This window comes from Diadema antillarum, unplaced genomic scaffold, assembly GCF_040938485.1.
Source record: "Diadema antillarum isolate AM-2024a unplaced genomic scaffold, OU_Dant_1.0 seq00000229_RagTag, whole genome shotgun sequence".
In the NCBI taxonomy this organism is placed as follows: domain Eukaryota; kingdom Metazoa; phylum Echinodermata; class Echinoidea; order Diadematoida; family Diadematidae; genus Diadema; species Diadema antillarum.
Genome location: NW_027271279.1, coordinates 1,253,901 through 1,269,717, shown reverse-complemented (window position 1 = coordinate 1,269,717; position 15,817 = coordinate 1,253,901). Strand labels below are relative to the sequence as shown.

At 36.4% G+C, this 15,817-nt stretch overlaps 1 protein-coding gene across 1 annotated transcript in view; it reads left to right on the top strand.

The window, feature by feature from the left end:
* The first annotated feature begins 1,608 nt into the window (after positions 1 to 1,608).
* The window catches only part of LOC139729235 (cyclic nucleotide-gated channel alpha-3-like), a 61,301-nt gene continuing 47,092 nt past the window's right edge, over positions 1,609 to 15,817 (top strand). The window contains exon 1 of the mRNA XM_071640166.1: positions 1,609 to 1,682. Within this exon, the coding sequence (XP_071496267.1) occupies positions 1,656 to 1,682 (27 nt within the window). The 5' untranslated portion in view covers positions 1,609 to 1,655. The remainder of the gene's footprint in view (positions 1,683 to 15,817) is intronic.

Sequence of the window (15,817 nt, the reverse complement as noted above, 5' to 3'; positions counted from 1 at the left end):
GTAGTCAATCTGTCCTGAGTGAGGGTTACGTATTTTACACCTGCTCTAATGATTTACTGGAGAATTCTGCAGGTCAAACTAACACAGTAGACTCATTTAAGTGCCTTGCGACAAAACCAGGAGAAAATCATTCATTCTGCAAACATTAGTAGCTCGTTCATATTTTCTTTGAGACATTTCTTTGAGATATTCACACCTGCTTTTCTCTTTGGATTCCAGTGGGACGTCGATAACAGCATTCTTCGCAAAAGTAGACACGACATGTCGTTTCTAGCTGTCTGTTTACTTGGCTGCAGCTTATTGGAATAGAAAGTGGAAACATCATTGTCACATACAGACAATTTTTTGACAGGTGGGAAGGATGTATCATCTAGTTTTTTGAGAAGTGATCATCAGTGAGTGCTCTTTCGCGATAACCGTCAAACTGGCCGACAACAGTGTGAACGTCTTCGCGCTCACTCACTGTGGCTTCCTACACGCAGGTGCAACGTCGCCTTGGTGACTCACGGTAGCTATAGCAGGTGGAAGTTGACTGTGATTTTCCATCCACGCATTTTTCTACTTTACCGAATCGTATGCGTAAATGTCGGTAAAACATCTGCCATTTTATACCGGAATGATATTCGAGGCGACTGATAGGTGATTAGTAATATCATGCATGCAGCGAGTTTCATCAACGAGAATGAGAGCGGAATAGTTTGCAGGGAGAGATGTCGGCCATGTTTGATGGCTTTATCATCTTTGAATGTCCAACGGCTTTCCATGCTTAACGCATGTCGTCACCTGGCGTGTGCACCCTTTTAGCATACAACACTGTCGTGTCGGGTGCATAGAATGTTCATTATTCTTTCATTAATCAGAGCCAAGCAGTAAATTACGGATGTGATCTTACGCGTGTGGAACAAGTTGGATGGATACATACTCACTCCGTTTCTATGTCATTAGATTTTCGTGGTAATATACGACAAAAATACTTGAATGACAGTCTAAGAGTGAAGATCAAAATTTAGTGCCTTAAAGATTTTACAACTAAAGAAATAGAACAAACTTGTAACGAACAAATTCTTTCAAAGATAGAGCACTTTTCTATAAATTTCACGTCAGCTGTATTTTCCGCTGTCACTTTTTCAGTACCGAACAAAAGCCTCAATATATGGATGTGTGAGAAATGATTACCAGGGAAAAGTATGTAAAGTAATATTTCACTGTCTTTATTATATAGTAGAAATATATATTATGCTTCATATATCAAGATCAAAGTTATGGCAGTAGTAATGGTTAGTTGATTAGTACATGTCACTTAATATCGTGACTTTCAATGCAGCGAATTTATATCGGAACAAAGTTTGGGTCTCTTATCGCCAGATAAATGATATATAACTAACAAACGCGTGATGGTGCAGTGACATAAAAGTGCTTTGCATCTAATAGACAAGAGAGGAAGCAAAATGGATCAGAAACAGGATCCGCCTGGTCAGCACCAGAGCCAAAATGATGACGGTGGTCAGCAGTTCTCCAGCCAGCAGGAACTGGTCCCGCAAGAGCAAAGTGTTCCCGTGGAAAGTGACTACTCGGACCGAGAGGGAGGCGGGGAAGGCACGGCGGGGGGAACCGCGGAGGAGGCCGAGGAGGAGAGGGAGAGGCGCATTAGCGCCATGGGAAGGATCGTGGGCACACTACAGGTTAGTTTTCTCCACCGTATTCATTACACTGCGTGTTTAAAGTATCACTCTGTCCCAGCTACTTAGCAGCGAAGAGAGAATGAAATAGATTCATTCTATGAAAGGACTTGTTTGAAATAAACATACTTTTCTTTTTAAAGCTATGTCATATCATTTTGCAGAAGATAGTAATTGTACACCAATCACATCACTATCGGACTGCTCATAAAATATTTGAAGAGTTTGTTCGCAAAAACCGATAAGTCCATATTTGCCAAATGGAGATATTTGTGATTAAAGGTCAAGAAAAATAAAGAGAATAATAAGAAAAATGTTGCTTCTTTTGACCATAACTTAAAAAAATGTACCTTGATATGTAGTGACCAATATATCATTTAAAAGGTATTATTTTGTACTTTATGACATAAACCGTGCTTCAAAATCTTCAAAAATGGACTTATCGGTTTTAGCGAACAAACTCTTCATTTGTTTCTAATCTCCTTACAGGGAAATCATCTGCGGTAGAATCAAACACGATGTTAACTCTATGGATATCGGATATAATGTATTGCAATTTAATAATTCCTGATCGTAGGGATGTACAAAATGAATAGTCCACATACGCACACTCCATTACAGCACAATGAAGCTTCGATGCTGTACATACTGCAACGAGATTTAATGTCAGAAAAGCCGGAAAGATAACAGAATAAAGTCTCTACGCTCTGGAGAAATTCTTGGAGTCAATGAAACGTGAAATATGAACATGAAAGTTAATAGGGAAGTAACAAGAATATTCAACAATATGATATATGCAAGCAACAGTGATATCATACAAGTTGACAATCTGTGTTATTCTTGATACACCAACCACTAATAACCGTTTGTACATGTGACCCACAGGAGTCATTTAACGACGTTTGCCTTTCCACTCTGGAGATTTCAAGAGCTGCGAAAAAAAAATGGATATCCTTTGAAGACGCTTAGGTTATTATAATGTTGTTAGCTGCAGTAAGCTCATGCACTCCTAAAAATAGGCTTAATGCACGTTGGAGATCCAAAATTCCACTGATCATGATACGCTATATCCTAATTGCATATTATAGACTAAAATTGGACATTTGCAGTTGTGATTCTTTGTAACAGTGCGCCACCTGGATATCCACCAACTATTATTGGCATGAAGAGCAGAATTACACACTAGTCCAACCAAGAGGGTATAGACTGAAAGCTCTAAGAGTAAATAGATTAATTTTGCATATTTGTATCATTGGTATACTTTTTTTCCGAGTAATCTAGGTCATAATTTAAGCTTTGCTTCTTATCACTCTTTTCCAGGATATATTTGATTTTTGGTCACCACTGCAATGTGTGCATTGTTCTCTTATTATTGATATTCGTACGTAAATTTTGTATAACACTTTAAGAATTGCACATCGATCAAATTGTGAACAAACAAAAAATGTGAATTGACCAATAATGCATACTTGGTATTCTGTATTACTTTTTGTTTGATGGAAATAAAGCACAATGGAATTGGATTTTAATTGCATTGAAAGAGAAAAAGAAAACAAAGTGAAGATCAAACAGTCAAAGATAATTCAATCCGTGAAATCAGTGTAGACTTCATGCCGATGACCTATAATGTTATTTCAAACGGTTATATAAGAAAAAAAAATATTTCGACCTCAAAACAAAATAAAGAACAAGTCAGGACCATAGTCACTGCAAGACATCTATTTCTCCTTAAACATGTTTAACATTAGGCCTAGGGCCTAAAGTTAGATGCACCGCGCCTTTTTTTTCTTGTTTTCAAATCCACCGTAACTTTCGCGCATGGGATGACTTTTGCATCTGAAAGAAAACACTTAAAAAAGAAAAAACGCATATAACAATAATACATTAACATTAACATAACAAGCATACATTAACATGTTGAAGGGGAACTTCATAGTGCACTTCAATAAGGCTCCAAAATGTCTTTCTTCGTGCTTACATTTTATAGTTTTTATTATGTTTGTAACATGAAATCTTCTCTTTATTTCAAAGCAAATACTGAATAGGCCTCGTTACCGTGTTTTTTTTTACTGCAGTTTCACGAATGGTGTAAGTTGTCATCATGACTTAGTGTAAATCACATCAACGTGTGATTCTGTAAGAGAAGCACCCCCAATAGAAAAAAAAAACCAACAAACAAACAAGCAAACAAACAAATCATGGGGGAATCATGTGAAGACGTGTGACGTTGCCAGAAATAATTTCATTCCTGTCTGGTTTTTTTTTATGATAACGTATCAATCATGTCAATATTTCAGGGCCCCGTTTCATAAAAAGTTGATATGATAACAACTCTTGCTGGAATGTCAATTGTCATGGTAACGACATGAATTGGTAATGCAGCTTCCTGATTGGCTGTTGCTATAGGAAGTTGTCATTCCAGCAAGAGTTGACATCTTGACATCTTTTATGAAACGGGGCCCAGGTCTATCTCTTTCAGTTTTTCATTCTGTTTGTTTACAACCTATCTGATAACCATATCTGATGAGTATGATTACGATAAGTCTAGTAGGGCAATTTGTCAATCAGTTGCTGAATGTTTCCGTTTTTATTTGGCAATATTAGGAAACACTTTGTCACTGCTTTCTTGCCCGTCATTAAACACATCATTTTCTTTGACTGACGATACGGCATAAATGATATTAGATCCAGGTAGATTTTGCCCCTATGTGGGCCTCGTAGGGAATGTTTGCCTTATATTATCCTCTTTGTTTTACTGGTTGTGGACACGCTTTACCAATATTTCAGTGTATAATGAAGTTTTAGAACTACGGGGAAAGAGTATCATATTAAGGTCGGATAAAGTATCACATTGTCCGAACGACGTAATAGCAAGGACCACTTTTGCATGCCCCTACCTTGCTCATCACTCTACACCTGTTGTAATTTGATGGAATATAGGTTCCCATAGCAACGCTCACTAACCAATCAGGACCCAATCAAGACATCCCTGCGTGAGCGCGCGATCGGAAGACTAAACAGATGTCCCTCGTGGCGTAATTAAGGAGATTGCAGTTTGTCTACTTTCAACTGTAGACTGATACCCATAGACCCGCCTGATACTAAGCGTCTTTGCAAGCTGCCGGGGTTAATACGGCGTTAATTTACTCTTACGTAGCACCACTGACAATGTCCCCGTGTACTGGGCTCCTTGAGTGCTATTACCCCAGACTGTATGATACTCGCGTGGCGTTGGTGAATGTTGCTGCTCTTTCACCCACGCTATCAAGTTCTCCGATTGAATTTCAAGGCTGTAGCCATGAGGCATGTGTGCATAAGTACCGCATTCTTCATGAAAAAGCCAGGTGCAAAATGTTATCACTGTGTGTTTTCTTCATGTTCTTTTCATGTTAATTGTGACCCTGGACCTCAAAACAAACAAAAAGTCGCCAGACATGAAATTTTAGTTAAGAGGATATTCTAAAAGAACAGACTTTAAGCTTTAAAATGATGTATAACTCAAATCAAATGGACTCTCCTAACCTATCTAAATATTGGAAAGAAAGCACAAACTCAGGAAAAGAGTGAACTGAGAAAAGAGGCTCTGAAGTACAGTGTCTATTCAAGCGCTTAATCTTTACCAAACCGTGCTGGCTGTGCGATGAACGGACAAAAAACAGGAAGTAAACCACCAGAGTAACAACAATGAAGGGATTATCAGATTAACTGAAATTAACCGTGCCTCATTAACACATTCTGTGCATAATTAATGACAACTTTCAAAGCAGTATCACCGAGGTGCACGGTCACAATTTATATATGCCTCTTCTGTGCGTATTATTATATAGATTATCATTCACATGTTTCAAGACACCCTTCTGAAGGCATGTGTATTAAGATGTCCTTATAGTTTACTTTCAGTTTGTCTTTGATTTTGATAAGGACACTTGGCAGTTTAAAGATAGGTCATCCCTTTTGCATGCAAATTTTTGAAAATTTGGTGAGAACACTTAGGTATTGAAGAAACACTATTTGGAAACCTCCAGTAAATTTTGAACTCAAGAGGGTCTTTATTTGTTGAGTTAAATTGACCGTTAAGATTCGAATAATCATTTCGTACTAGGAAAAATTACAAATCTAAACTACTAGTCTAGTTTTACAGACCTATGTGATGCACTTATCTAGTTCATGTAAGTGGTGTGTTGTTATTTGCCATAGATAACAAAGTAAAAGAAGCTGGTGAATTCTTCCTTTCTGACAGCTTTAACATGCATGTCTTTTGTTTGAAGTATAAGTATCATACAACCACAGGAGGATTAGTATATGCAGCTATGCCTCGTACACAGAATACGTTACGGTGAGCATTTGGTGCATTATGTGAATTCTAACGGCTAACAACCTTCAAATATCACAGAAATGTTATAGCTTTACAGTAGTCTTGTTATTCTGGTGGAATATATCATGTTCTGTGCTATACTCAGAAAAATGCATTAGAAAAAACAAACAAACATTAAAACTGCATGATTGAGAGCCACTGAAAAAAGTGTAATAGGATACGAACAAGAAGAATTGAAAAATGAGTGAAATGATATTGAATGTTTCAGTTACCCCTTCCCCTACCAAATAAATAAATAAATAAATAAATAAATAAATAAATAAATACAATCTTTTTTCAATCTAATTCTTTTGCATTATTTCATAGTGCTGGGGTTTATGAATCCTGAGAATGCTACTTTTTTTTTTCGTAAAGAGCAATACTTTCAATGTAGATTTACTTGCAGGATTTTGGCAAAATTAGAACGTTTTCCCTTCAAACAGAAGAGAGAGCAATCTCAACTTGCGAGCAAGAGAAAGAAAGCAAACGATATTTTTTAGGCAAATGCTTTTAGAACATAATTGTGGACATTCATCTTATATATTTCTGTGCAAGTGCGTGTGATCTTGTATGCGAATGAATTGAACACTTTGAAAATTATTTCAATGTAGACCTACTTATATACATATACGTTTCCACAAAATGATAACCACATACGCAAATTAGGCGAAATCCAGTTGGCAAAATTTGGTTGGTAAAGGTGAATTCCAGACGATTTGCATGATTTCACTTCATGTAGTACATATTAAAATCGATAGTGCCATGTATCATATTTGAGGAATTCATTTTTGTCCTTGAGCAGATAAACCAATACTCTGAAAATCAAAAACAAATTACACTGAGCAAGGATGATATGAGGTTCACATATTTCAGTAAACATGGTAAAGTAGCAATGAAATCCCATTACCACAGCACTTGCTCGACAACTTCATCTGTGTGGAATTTATGCATGCTTTCTTCTCCTGTTCTGCTTCCTTGAGCATCCAATCATGCATTCTTATGTGACGCTGCTATGTCATCATCCTCGTTCATTGTGATTTTGTTATGAATTTTGAAAACATACTTATTCTTTATCGCAATCCTAATAAATTCTACAATTCTGTACCCAGTACAGCCAATTTATAGATGTTCAAATGCAAAAGTCTGAAATCATCCGGGTGTCTCCTTTAAGGCTCCAGAATTTATCATTGATCTGCACACAAGTGTTTATTGAATACTTTTATTACGCGAGAATATTTTGTGGACTAAAACTTGTAAGACAATTTTGTAAGTGGTTGAACTGGCAATCGAATGTACTTGCGTAGACCAATTGACCAGACTGGCCCGTCAATACGCTTAGGGAAGCATCCATTCGATTATTTTGCTTTGGATTATCATGAAACCTCTCTCTCTCTCTCTCTCTCTCTCTGCTGATATTGCCAAATTATTGGCTTCAATTAACACATTGTTGCTGTCATGTAGATGTATTTGCGAGCACGACTTATAATGATTACTGGAATAATCGTCACATAACAGATGCTTTGTTATCTCAGTGAACGAAAAAAAACAACAACATGCCTTTTATTACGAATGATTTTCTTTCTGTTCATGAGCAAAGAAGAACTATAGACAAAATGGTTTCTTAGGGAGTTGAGAGGTTATATCATCATCAAATCATTTACAGGAAAAAAAGAAGGTAAAACTTCAGCTTTTCCTACCTTTCTCATTTTCTGCCTGGTATACATAAAATTTATACCGTTCTCTTATCTAAGTTTTCTCTGTTTAGTAAAGCCAACCTACATACTATGAGGTGTTTGATTGCAAAAGGATTTATCTCCATTCCCTTTGAAATAAGATATTTACAATTAAAGCTGGTGAAAACAAAGAAACAAAATAATACGAAAATGTTAGATATTTTTCATCATAACTCCGAAATATTTCTTGTTACGTACCAATTGAGGTATCGCTGGAAAGGTCTTACATTGCTCTATCTGATGACGGATATTACATTGTTTAAAATGTCACTTGAGCCGTTTTGTGACCAAACTCTTCATTCTTTGACATTGCTCTTTGACCCATGCCGTCCTAGGGAAATAAGGCTGCAGATTTTCATGTTGTCCTGAATGAAATTGACACCTCTGAATTAAATTGGTTTAGTTCGTTAAATCTTCATTAGTCATATAGGAATTCCGAAATTTGTCAAATTCGATTTTCGTTTGTATACATATCTGTAGAATCTGGTATAGATTTAGGAATGAAGAAGATTTTGAAAATATTGCAGCAGACACAAACGAAAATACATGTGAACAACAAAAGGGCTCACGAGATTGTATTTTACTCTTGCTATCTTACGAAAAACTGGCTGTGAATAGTAGGGTCGTACGTGTATGGAAAATACTAGAACTCATAACAGCCCCAAAGCAAAGAAATGTGGTTATTGGGATGCGATGGGTTAAAGGTGATATAGTTCTGCACTTGTGACGTCCATGAAATAAATCATTTCTCATTCACTGAACGTCAAGACTTCACTTTCATTCTGAGGCCACCTCAATGGAGGGCAAAAACAATTAAATTACTGGTGTCCTGATGAATGATTACGACACAAGTGCTTCTCAGTAAACAGACGTTGGTCCAACTTAGCCACGGGAACGAAGTTTTGATATTTAGGCCTACGTACATCCTTTATGAAAATGAGTTTGGCTGCTTGTTGGAATTGTGTATTGCCAGACTGACATTATGTTTTGTTACTATATTATCACCATTTATGTCTTAAGATGGAGTGTCACTTAGTGCGTTTTCAACAGTTTTGTTTTCACTCAGCTATGTTGACGGGGAAATTCCCTTTCAAGGATAACCGGTATAACCAAACATAATGTGAGGGAGGTGAACCTGTAGTGATACGATCATGCACGCATGCACATTATGCAAATCATGTGCATGCCCATGTGTGTGTGTGTGTGTGTGTGTGTGTGTGTGTGCGCGCGTAACCTGGTGGTTAAGTATGTTGTGCAGTAAGCAATTCCATTATTGCATTGTTGACAATGTTTTTCTTTTTCTTTTCTTTTTTTGCTCATCCTTTCCTTTCCCATTATATTTCGGGTTTTGTTTTTGTTTTGTTTTTCTCTCTTTTCTTCTCTCTGACAGCACATTTCCACTCTAGAATATATCTTAAATCATGTGAGAAAATGACTCGACGTAGATTTGGCAGCAATGCTTGAACGTCGTTGATCCTCGAGGACCTCTACACAAATATAATGTCACATATGATGCCATTTATCATCCAGCAAGCAGTGTTGTCAGGATTTGATAGCGTAATCGATGATTGGATGATTTATCCTCGCTGTTACAACGGTCATGAATTGTAATGCGTTTCCTCGAGGTATGTTTCATATCAAGGTGGAATGGGGGGGGGGGGTAGGGTGAATCAAGTTTGATGTATATCTTCCAGTGTGTTCAGAACACATTCGCAGTGTAAGAGGCAAATGGGCTTGAGCACGGATAATACGAGATCCTCTTATCATGAAACGATCTTTGATAAACACAAGATGACTTCAGGAAATCTGATTAACCTGTTTACATGATTATTTCTGAAACATCGCGAGACCATTGCAATTTTTTTCCCTTGGTAATAACAGTATGATTAGAATGGAGTTGATCGCTCTCAAAATTATCGAATAGAAAATGATCCCTTTAATGCTAATGAATTGATTACTCCTAATCAATGATAGTTCTTAGATCCTAGTTCGTCAGAACTTTGAAATCCCTTCCTCACCAAAAGGACTTAGAGATTCTGCAAACTTAGTTGAGAGGGTACACGAAGGTTCTCGAAGAGGATTGTTCCTAATTGTTAAACATGTTTGTTGTTTAAATGAAAAGCAAGGGAATATTAAGCAGAGGGGTGACGATATGGGCTATAAGTTTTCTTTAGTTTGTCTCCAGCATGTTTATTAAAAAATGTAGATCAGCAGTTGCGTTCTTTACAAGTTTCATTTACAGAGCGAGACAAATTAAAGAAAACTTACAACCATGTTTGTTTGTTGATGTTGATGATGACGATTGTTGTTGTTGTTGTTTTTATTATTATTAGTAGTAATAGTATTGTTGTTGTTGTTGTTGTTGAGTTACATTCCGATCATTGTGATCATACCACTGTCAATTCTCCTCTCACTCGTAAGAACGCTGCCAACCGCACAGGCGAGAAAACGAGCAATCAAAAACGTCTGCATCCGTGATGCGCGTTACCATGACGCAAGAAACAGTACACCTGGAAGCAGGGTCCGTCGTACATCGAACGCGCAGTCCACAAAAAACATGTATTGTGTTACCGATTGACTGGTTGTCGACTGCCTCTTCTAAGATCATTTTTATGATAATTTGCCACATCTTTGCATTTATTCGCGGCAGTGGTACCACGGGTGAATTCGATATGTGTGCGAACAACCCTGCATCTAGTTTCCTCGTAAGAATGGAGATGAAATAGTCGTTTCTCTGCGTTAAACAGACAATGCACTGGAATAGAAAGTCACAAACATAGTAGACCATGCTTGAGTGAATGCAGCGCACGATGCCAATGCAGCTTGTTCGGTTGACTCGCTAGGTTTACAGTCGGGGAAACACCGGTCTGTGTTCTGTCTAAATCACTCAGAATTGGGATGTGGAGTCAAATCTGATAAACTAATTGGCAAAGATTGTTGTAGCTTTAGTAGCTCTCTATCTCTTCAGCCTACTATTCATCCGATTACGTATGTGACAATTGAAAAAGCCTGAATTATGTACTAGTATTTGCAAACTTGATGGTTTACAGTAGTTTAAAATCAATACTTTATTAAAAGCATAATTCACCATTTACTGAAGAAAACAAAAGCCCAGCATAAAGTGCTTTGAAATAGTTCTAAAATGTAAGTTAGAGATAGAAGACAACCACTGTAAAAAATTGATTCCGTATAATCGATGTTAAGGATTGTTAAATACACAAAATGTGAACAATAGTTATAATAAAAAATGTTTCCAGACTAAACCGTCTACGGTTACGGTTTAATGAGAAAAATATTGATATCTCCTTGTATTTTAGGCTTTATTGCAAAAAAATTTATACGGAAGGATGTTTTGTGATTCAACAGACGTAAACATATGGATCAGATGTGATATCTTGAACAGTTTTTTAAATCACTGCTCCCAAAGGTATTAAACAGGACCTTTAACATCTATTTCAAGTCTTTTGTCAGTATTACCCATTCACCAATAAGCAATGCAATGGCCTTTCATGTGGCCCTAAAAAATGTAAAGATATATAGGTATATACCGAAGAAATTCAAATAGAATGACACGGTCCAAACCAAAGATATATTACAAACTAAAGTAAATGATTATTAGTATGTCATGACATGAGTTCAAACAGAATGGCGGTAGAAAAGAAAAATGACAAAAATCAAATCAATTCCAACAATTTCTTTATTTCAAATGAACATTAACCAAATGGATATTATGTACACAGAATCGTTTCAATATCACAGAATATGAACTAGTCTATGTTTGTCTGTGTTGTTTACAAATTACAACTTTGTTAAAGCAATTTTGAATAATGAATTGAAGAAGAAGAAGCTGTTCCGATCGAATTATCTACCCTATTCCATTCAAATATCATAGAAGATGCAATTTCAATACACTGTTGTAACAAGCCATTGCAAAATCTTGGCACACGTTCACTTCCACTGGCTATTTGCCTTGGGAGATGTACATCATTAGGCTTACCGACTGAGTCTACCTGAAAGAAAGAATGTTATTATCTCTACGTATTCAAAATTGCCTCAGGAACAATTGCCACAAATCCCTTTTTTATCTGATTTACTCATTCCCTGTATTTTTCCATCACTAACAGATTAAGAAACAAGGAGGCAAACCACGGGTATTATGAATAAGTGTAGTGCTTGAATGGTCTTCCAATGTGCACCTTGTGTTACATTCTTTTAAATCATTAAATGATAATAAATTACATGTGTTAAGTTGTGACTGAGACGTAACTTTGTTGCAAAAAAAAAAAATGAGAAGAAGTACACAGTTAATGCGAGTTTACAGCAACTGACGTGCATGCATGCGCACTGGCAGAAGGACATGAAGGACATCCCGTGGTGTACTGGGACCGGGAGAGAGCGTTTTGATGGATAAATGGCGTGTGTAAACATGGTGAATGGTGCTCCCATTGCGTACGTTTTGATGGATGGGACGTGACACGGATTCATACGATGTCACTTTTAAAAGGCAATTACAAGCAGGCGAGACAAACGCCTCAAACATCCAAAGCAAACAGACGGGATGAATTGAGTACTATCATCCCACAGTGTGCCTAGGGAACCTTACGAAGCCTGTTTGGGCCTGATATTAATGCTTCAAGTAACTCGCAAGATAGCTAACAGTTGGAATGAAGATATTTTGATGATGATTAGAAAAATGATTGATGATAGAATAATAAAAGAAGTGGGGTACCAACTATAATGGTAAATTATTGCAATATTAATGATGACTCCAATTAGAATACTGAATGTTCATGACAATGTTTAACATACTGTACTGCTAACATGCAGCGCAAATCATTGGCAGCTTTCACGCACATCAAATGCATTGTTACAATCATGTAAAACCATTAAAGTTTGAAGCATGTTACTCTATCACTTAACATTGAAATTGCCCTACTGGAAAGAACACAGTAATGCCACAGTGTGTTTATGTTCACATAGTCGACTACATTAAAACGCTTGAATTTAACAGTGTGAAGATAATTTCATACTGTGGTGTGGTTTGTCGCACACGTGTTCACATAGTGATGTTCTGTTTCACACTGTGAATTTATAGATGATTCACAATGTGTTTATGTTAAAACGCTTAGATTTTAACAGTGTGGAGCGATTTCACGCTGTGTTTCAAATAATGTTTCACATACACTGTGGGTACTGTTCAAATCAGTCAAACTATCCATAAGTATCCAAACACCTTGGAAGAGAGTGCAAGGTCTTGACAATGAAGTCGAAATCAAGAAGATATAACACTTTGATTTGCAAAAGATAAAATAGATCAAAATAAAACATGAAAACAAGCAATAGAGAGCCATGTCCATCGAAAAGACAAACACTGCCTAACGTACGAGATAGAATGAGAAAAGGTTTTGAAATAACACCAGTGCTTCCCTCTCCTTTTGAAAACTAATTAAAATTTTCAACGGAACACACATCGCACTGACCTCTCGAATGCAGTAGGAGAGATTAAAATCATCATGGTGACTTTCCATCACAAAATTGTACATAAAAGTACGTATGACATCAGCAGTAAAATATCACTATGAAAGAATTTCCTCAAAAATACATTAATTTTACATTTAGTTCATTCCTGGAAATGACGCTGATAGCGATGAAAAAGCAGCGCACATACAATACTGGCTTTTCGGTAATGTTTGAATCCATTCACACGTGAACATGGTGAATAGATGCTGACTGTTTGGTATTTCTGTTCAAACAATATCTGTCTTCACTCTTCAGATGATGAGAGTGAAATGGTTGTAGCAATAATGCTGCGTAAAAATGTAATGGTCATCGATGTGCCCTGATTTCGAAACAGGCCAAAGTCCTATTTCATACACAGAAGCAGTCGAATGGAACTGAGACTCCGCCTCCAGTGGTTTCGTTGGTAAATAACGAATGCCTTTTAATTGTATGATACAGAGTCTATAAGATAATGAAAATACTAATGATGATTAACCAAACACTGCAGAACGGTACCGGTAATCGTGATAATACTAACTACAGCAATATCAATGAAGCCAAAGTAACAATGAAAGGTTTAAAGGAGACCTCCGGATGATTTTCAGGGTTTTTTTTTTCATTTGAACAACTATAAATTACTTATGCTGAGGACAGAGTTTTAGAATTTGTGATAATTGGGATGAAGAATAAGAATATTTTCAAAATTTAGAACAAATCGCAATGAACAAGGATGATGACATGGCAGAGTCACCATAAGAATGCATGAGCTGGGGCACAAGGAAGCAGAACAAAAGAAGAAGGCATGCATAGATTATACACAGGTGAACTCGAAAGCAAGCGGTATCGTAATGGAATTACTCTGCTACATTTCTGAAATATGTGAACCTCCTATGTCATCATCCTTGTTCAGTGTAATTTGTTTAAGGTTTTTCAAAGTATTGTTTCTCTGCTCAAAAACCACAATAAATTCCACAATTCTATACATGGAGTCGTCAATTTATGTACTACATGATGTGAAATTATGAAAATCGTCTGGATTGTCCCTTTAAAGGCATCATTTACCATTTGCAAATGAAATAAACCCAGCCTTAGTGCATCAAGATAGTTCAAGAATGTGACTTGTGGATAGAAACAACCCAATGTAAAGAAAAAAAATAGTCCTTATAATCAATGTAAAGTATATTGTTAAAGGGATCGTATAGTTTTGGTTGAGACCTAATTTCAGGTTTCTAACATTTTTTTGGTGAGAAATGAGAAACCTCTTATGAAATATGACAGCACATGTAATTCCATGAGGAATTCAACGTTTATTTGATGAAAATTGGTTTTGAAGTGGCTGAGATATCCAAAACAGAGCGATTCTAATAAAGTGTGTTTATTACGGTCGCTTTGCTTTTCTTTGTTTTTGGATGTTTCAATAATTCCAAACACGATTTTCATCAAATAAACTTTGAATTAATCTTAAAATGGTATGCTACGTACTATTTCATGTTTTTTTCTTGGTATCTCGCAAAAAGTTAAAAGCCCACTTCTCATCTCCACCAGTACTGTACCATCCTTTTAAATAAAATGTGAGCAATAGAAAAAGTGTTTCTAGACTAAAGCGTCTACAGTTATGGTTTATTGATGAAAATAGTGATATCTCCTTATATTTCATGCTTTTTTTCGCGAAATTTTGATATGACAGGATGATTTGTGATACAACTAGTCTACACATACGCATCAAATGTGACAACTCGAACATTTTCTAGATCACTGCTCACAATACATTTTAGCATTGGAATTTCACTGTAGTTGAGAGCATCCAATCACATTTCAATAAGAACATGGCATTCTGTTGTTTACATTTTTTCTTTTTTTTTTTAGAACAAGACCATTCAGGAGAAATGGTGCGTAGTAGAAACATACACCTCGTGTGAGGGACAGGCATGCTATACAGGTATTCAGTTAATGTTGTTATCTCCGTTTTATGATTTAATGAAGATATTCATACATCGAGCAAAAATGATAATGACTATGATAAAACAGGATTAGTATCTATTAGCGATCAACTGGAAATCTCTGACTCGTCAACAACTATTATCATTCATTCATTTTTGTTTCCTCAGGACATGCAGCGTCTCCAATTCTCTAGCATCATCTTACAACTAATTCATTACTTATCTATCGCAAAATTCATCAGCGTCTTTGCTACAATTAATCATGAATGCGTGTAACGAGTTTCCCCTGATCAGCGTAGATAGCACTTCATTAACCAAACGATTACATCAATCATCAGAGTGAAATTTGTCACCGTTACCTTGAACAATAGTTGGATGTTTTTAACCGAAAATCATCATCACTAATATCAATTCAATTTCAATTTCAATTTCAATTAAATTTAAATTTCATTCATTTCCATCCAACAAAAGGTTGAAACAAGATACAAAGCATACATTCCATGAATCATATTGCTTTATCGACGTGTAAGAAGTACATCATGGCACGTGAGTCATGAAGTATATTATAAAACATATACGTGATATTATGTAGAATAACCATTGTAGCTGTAT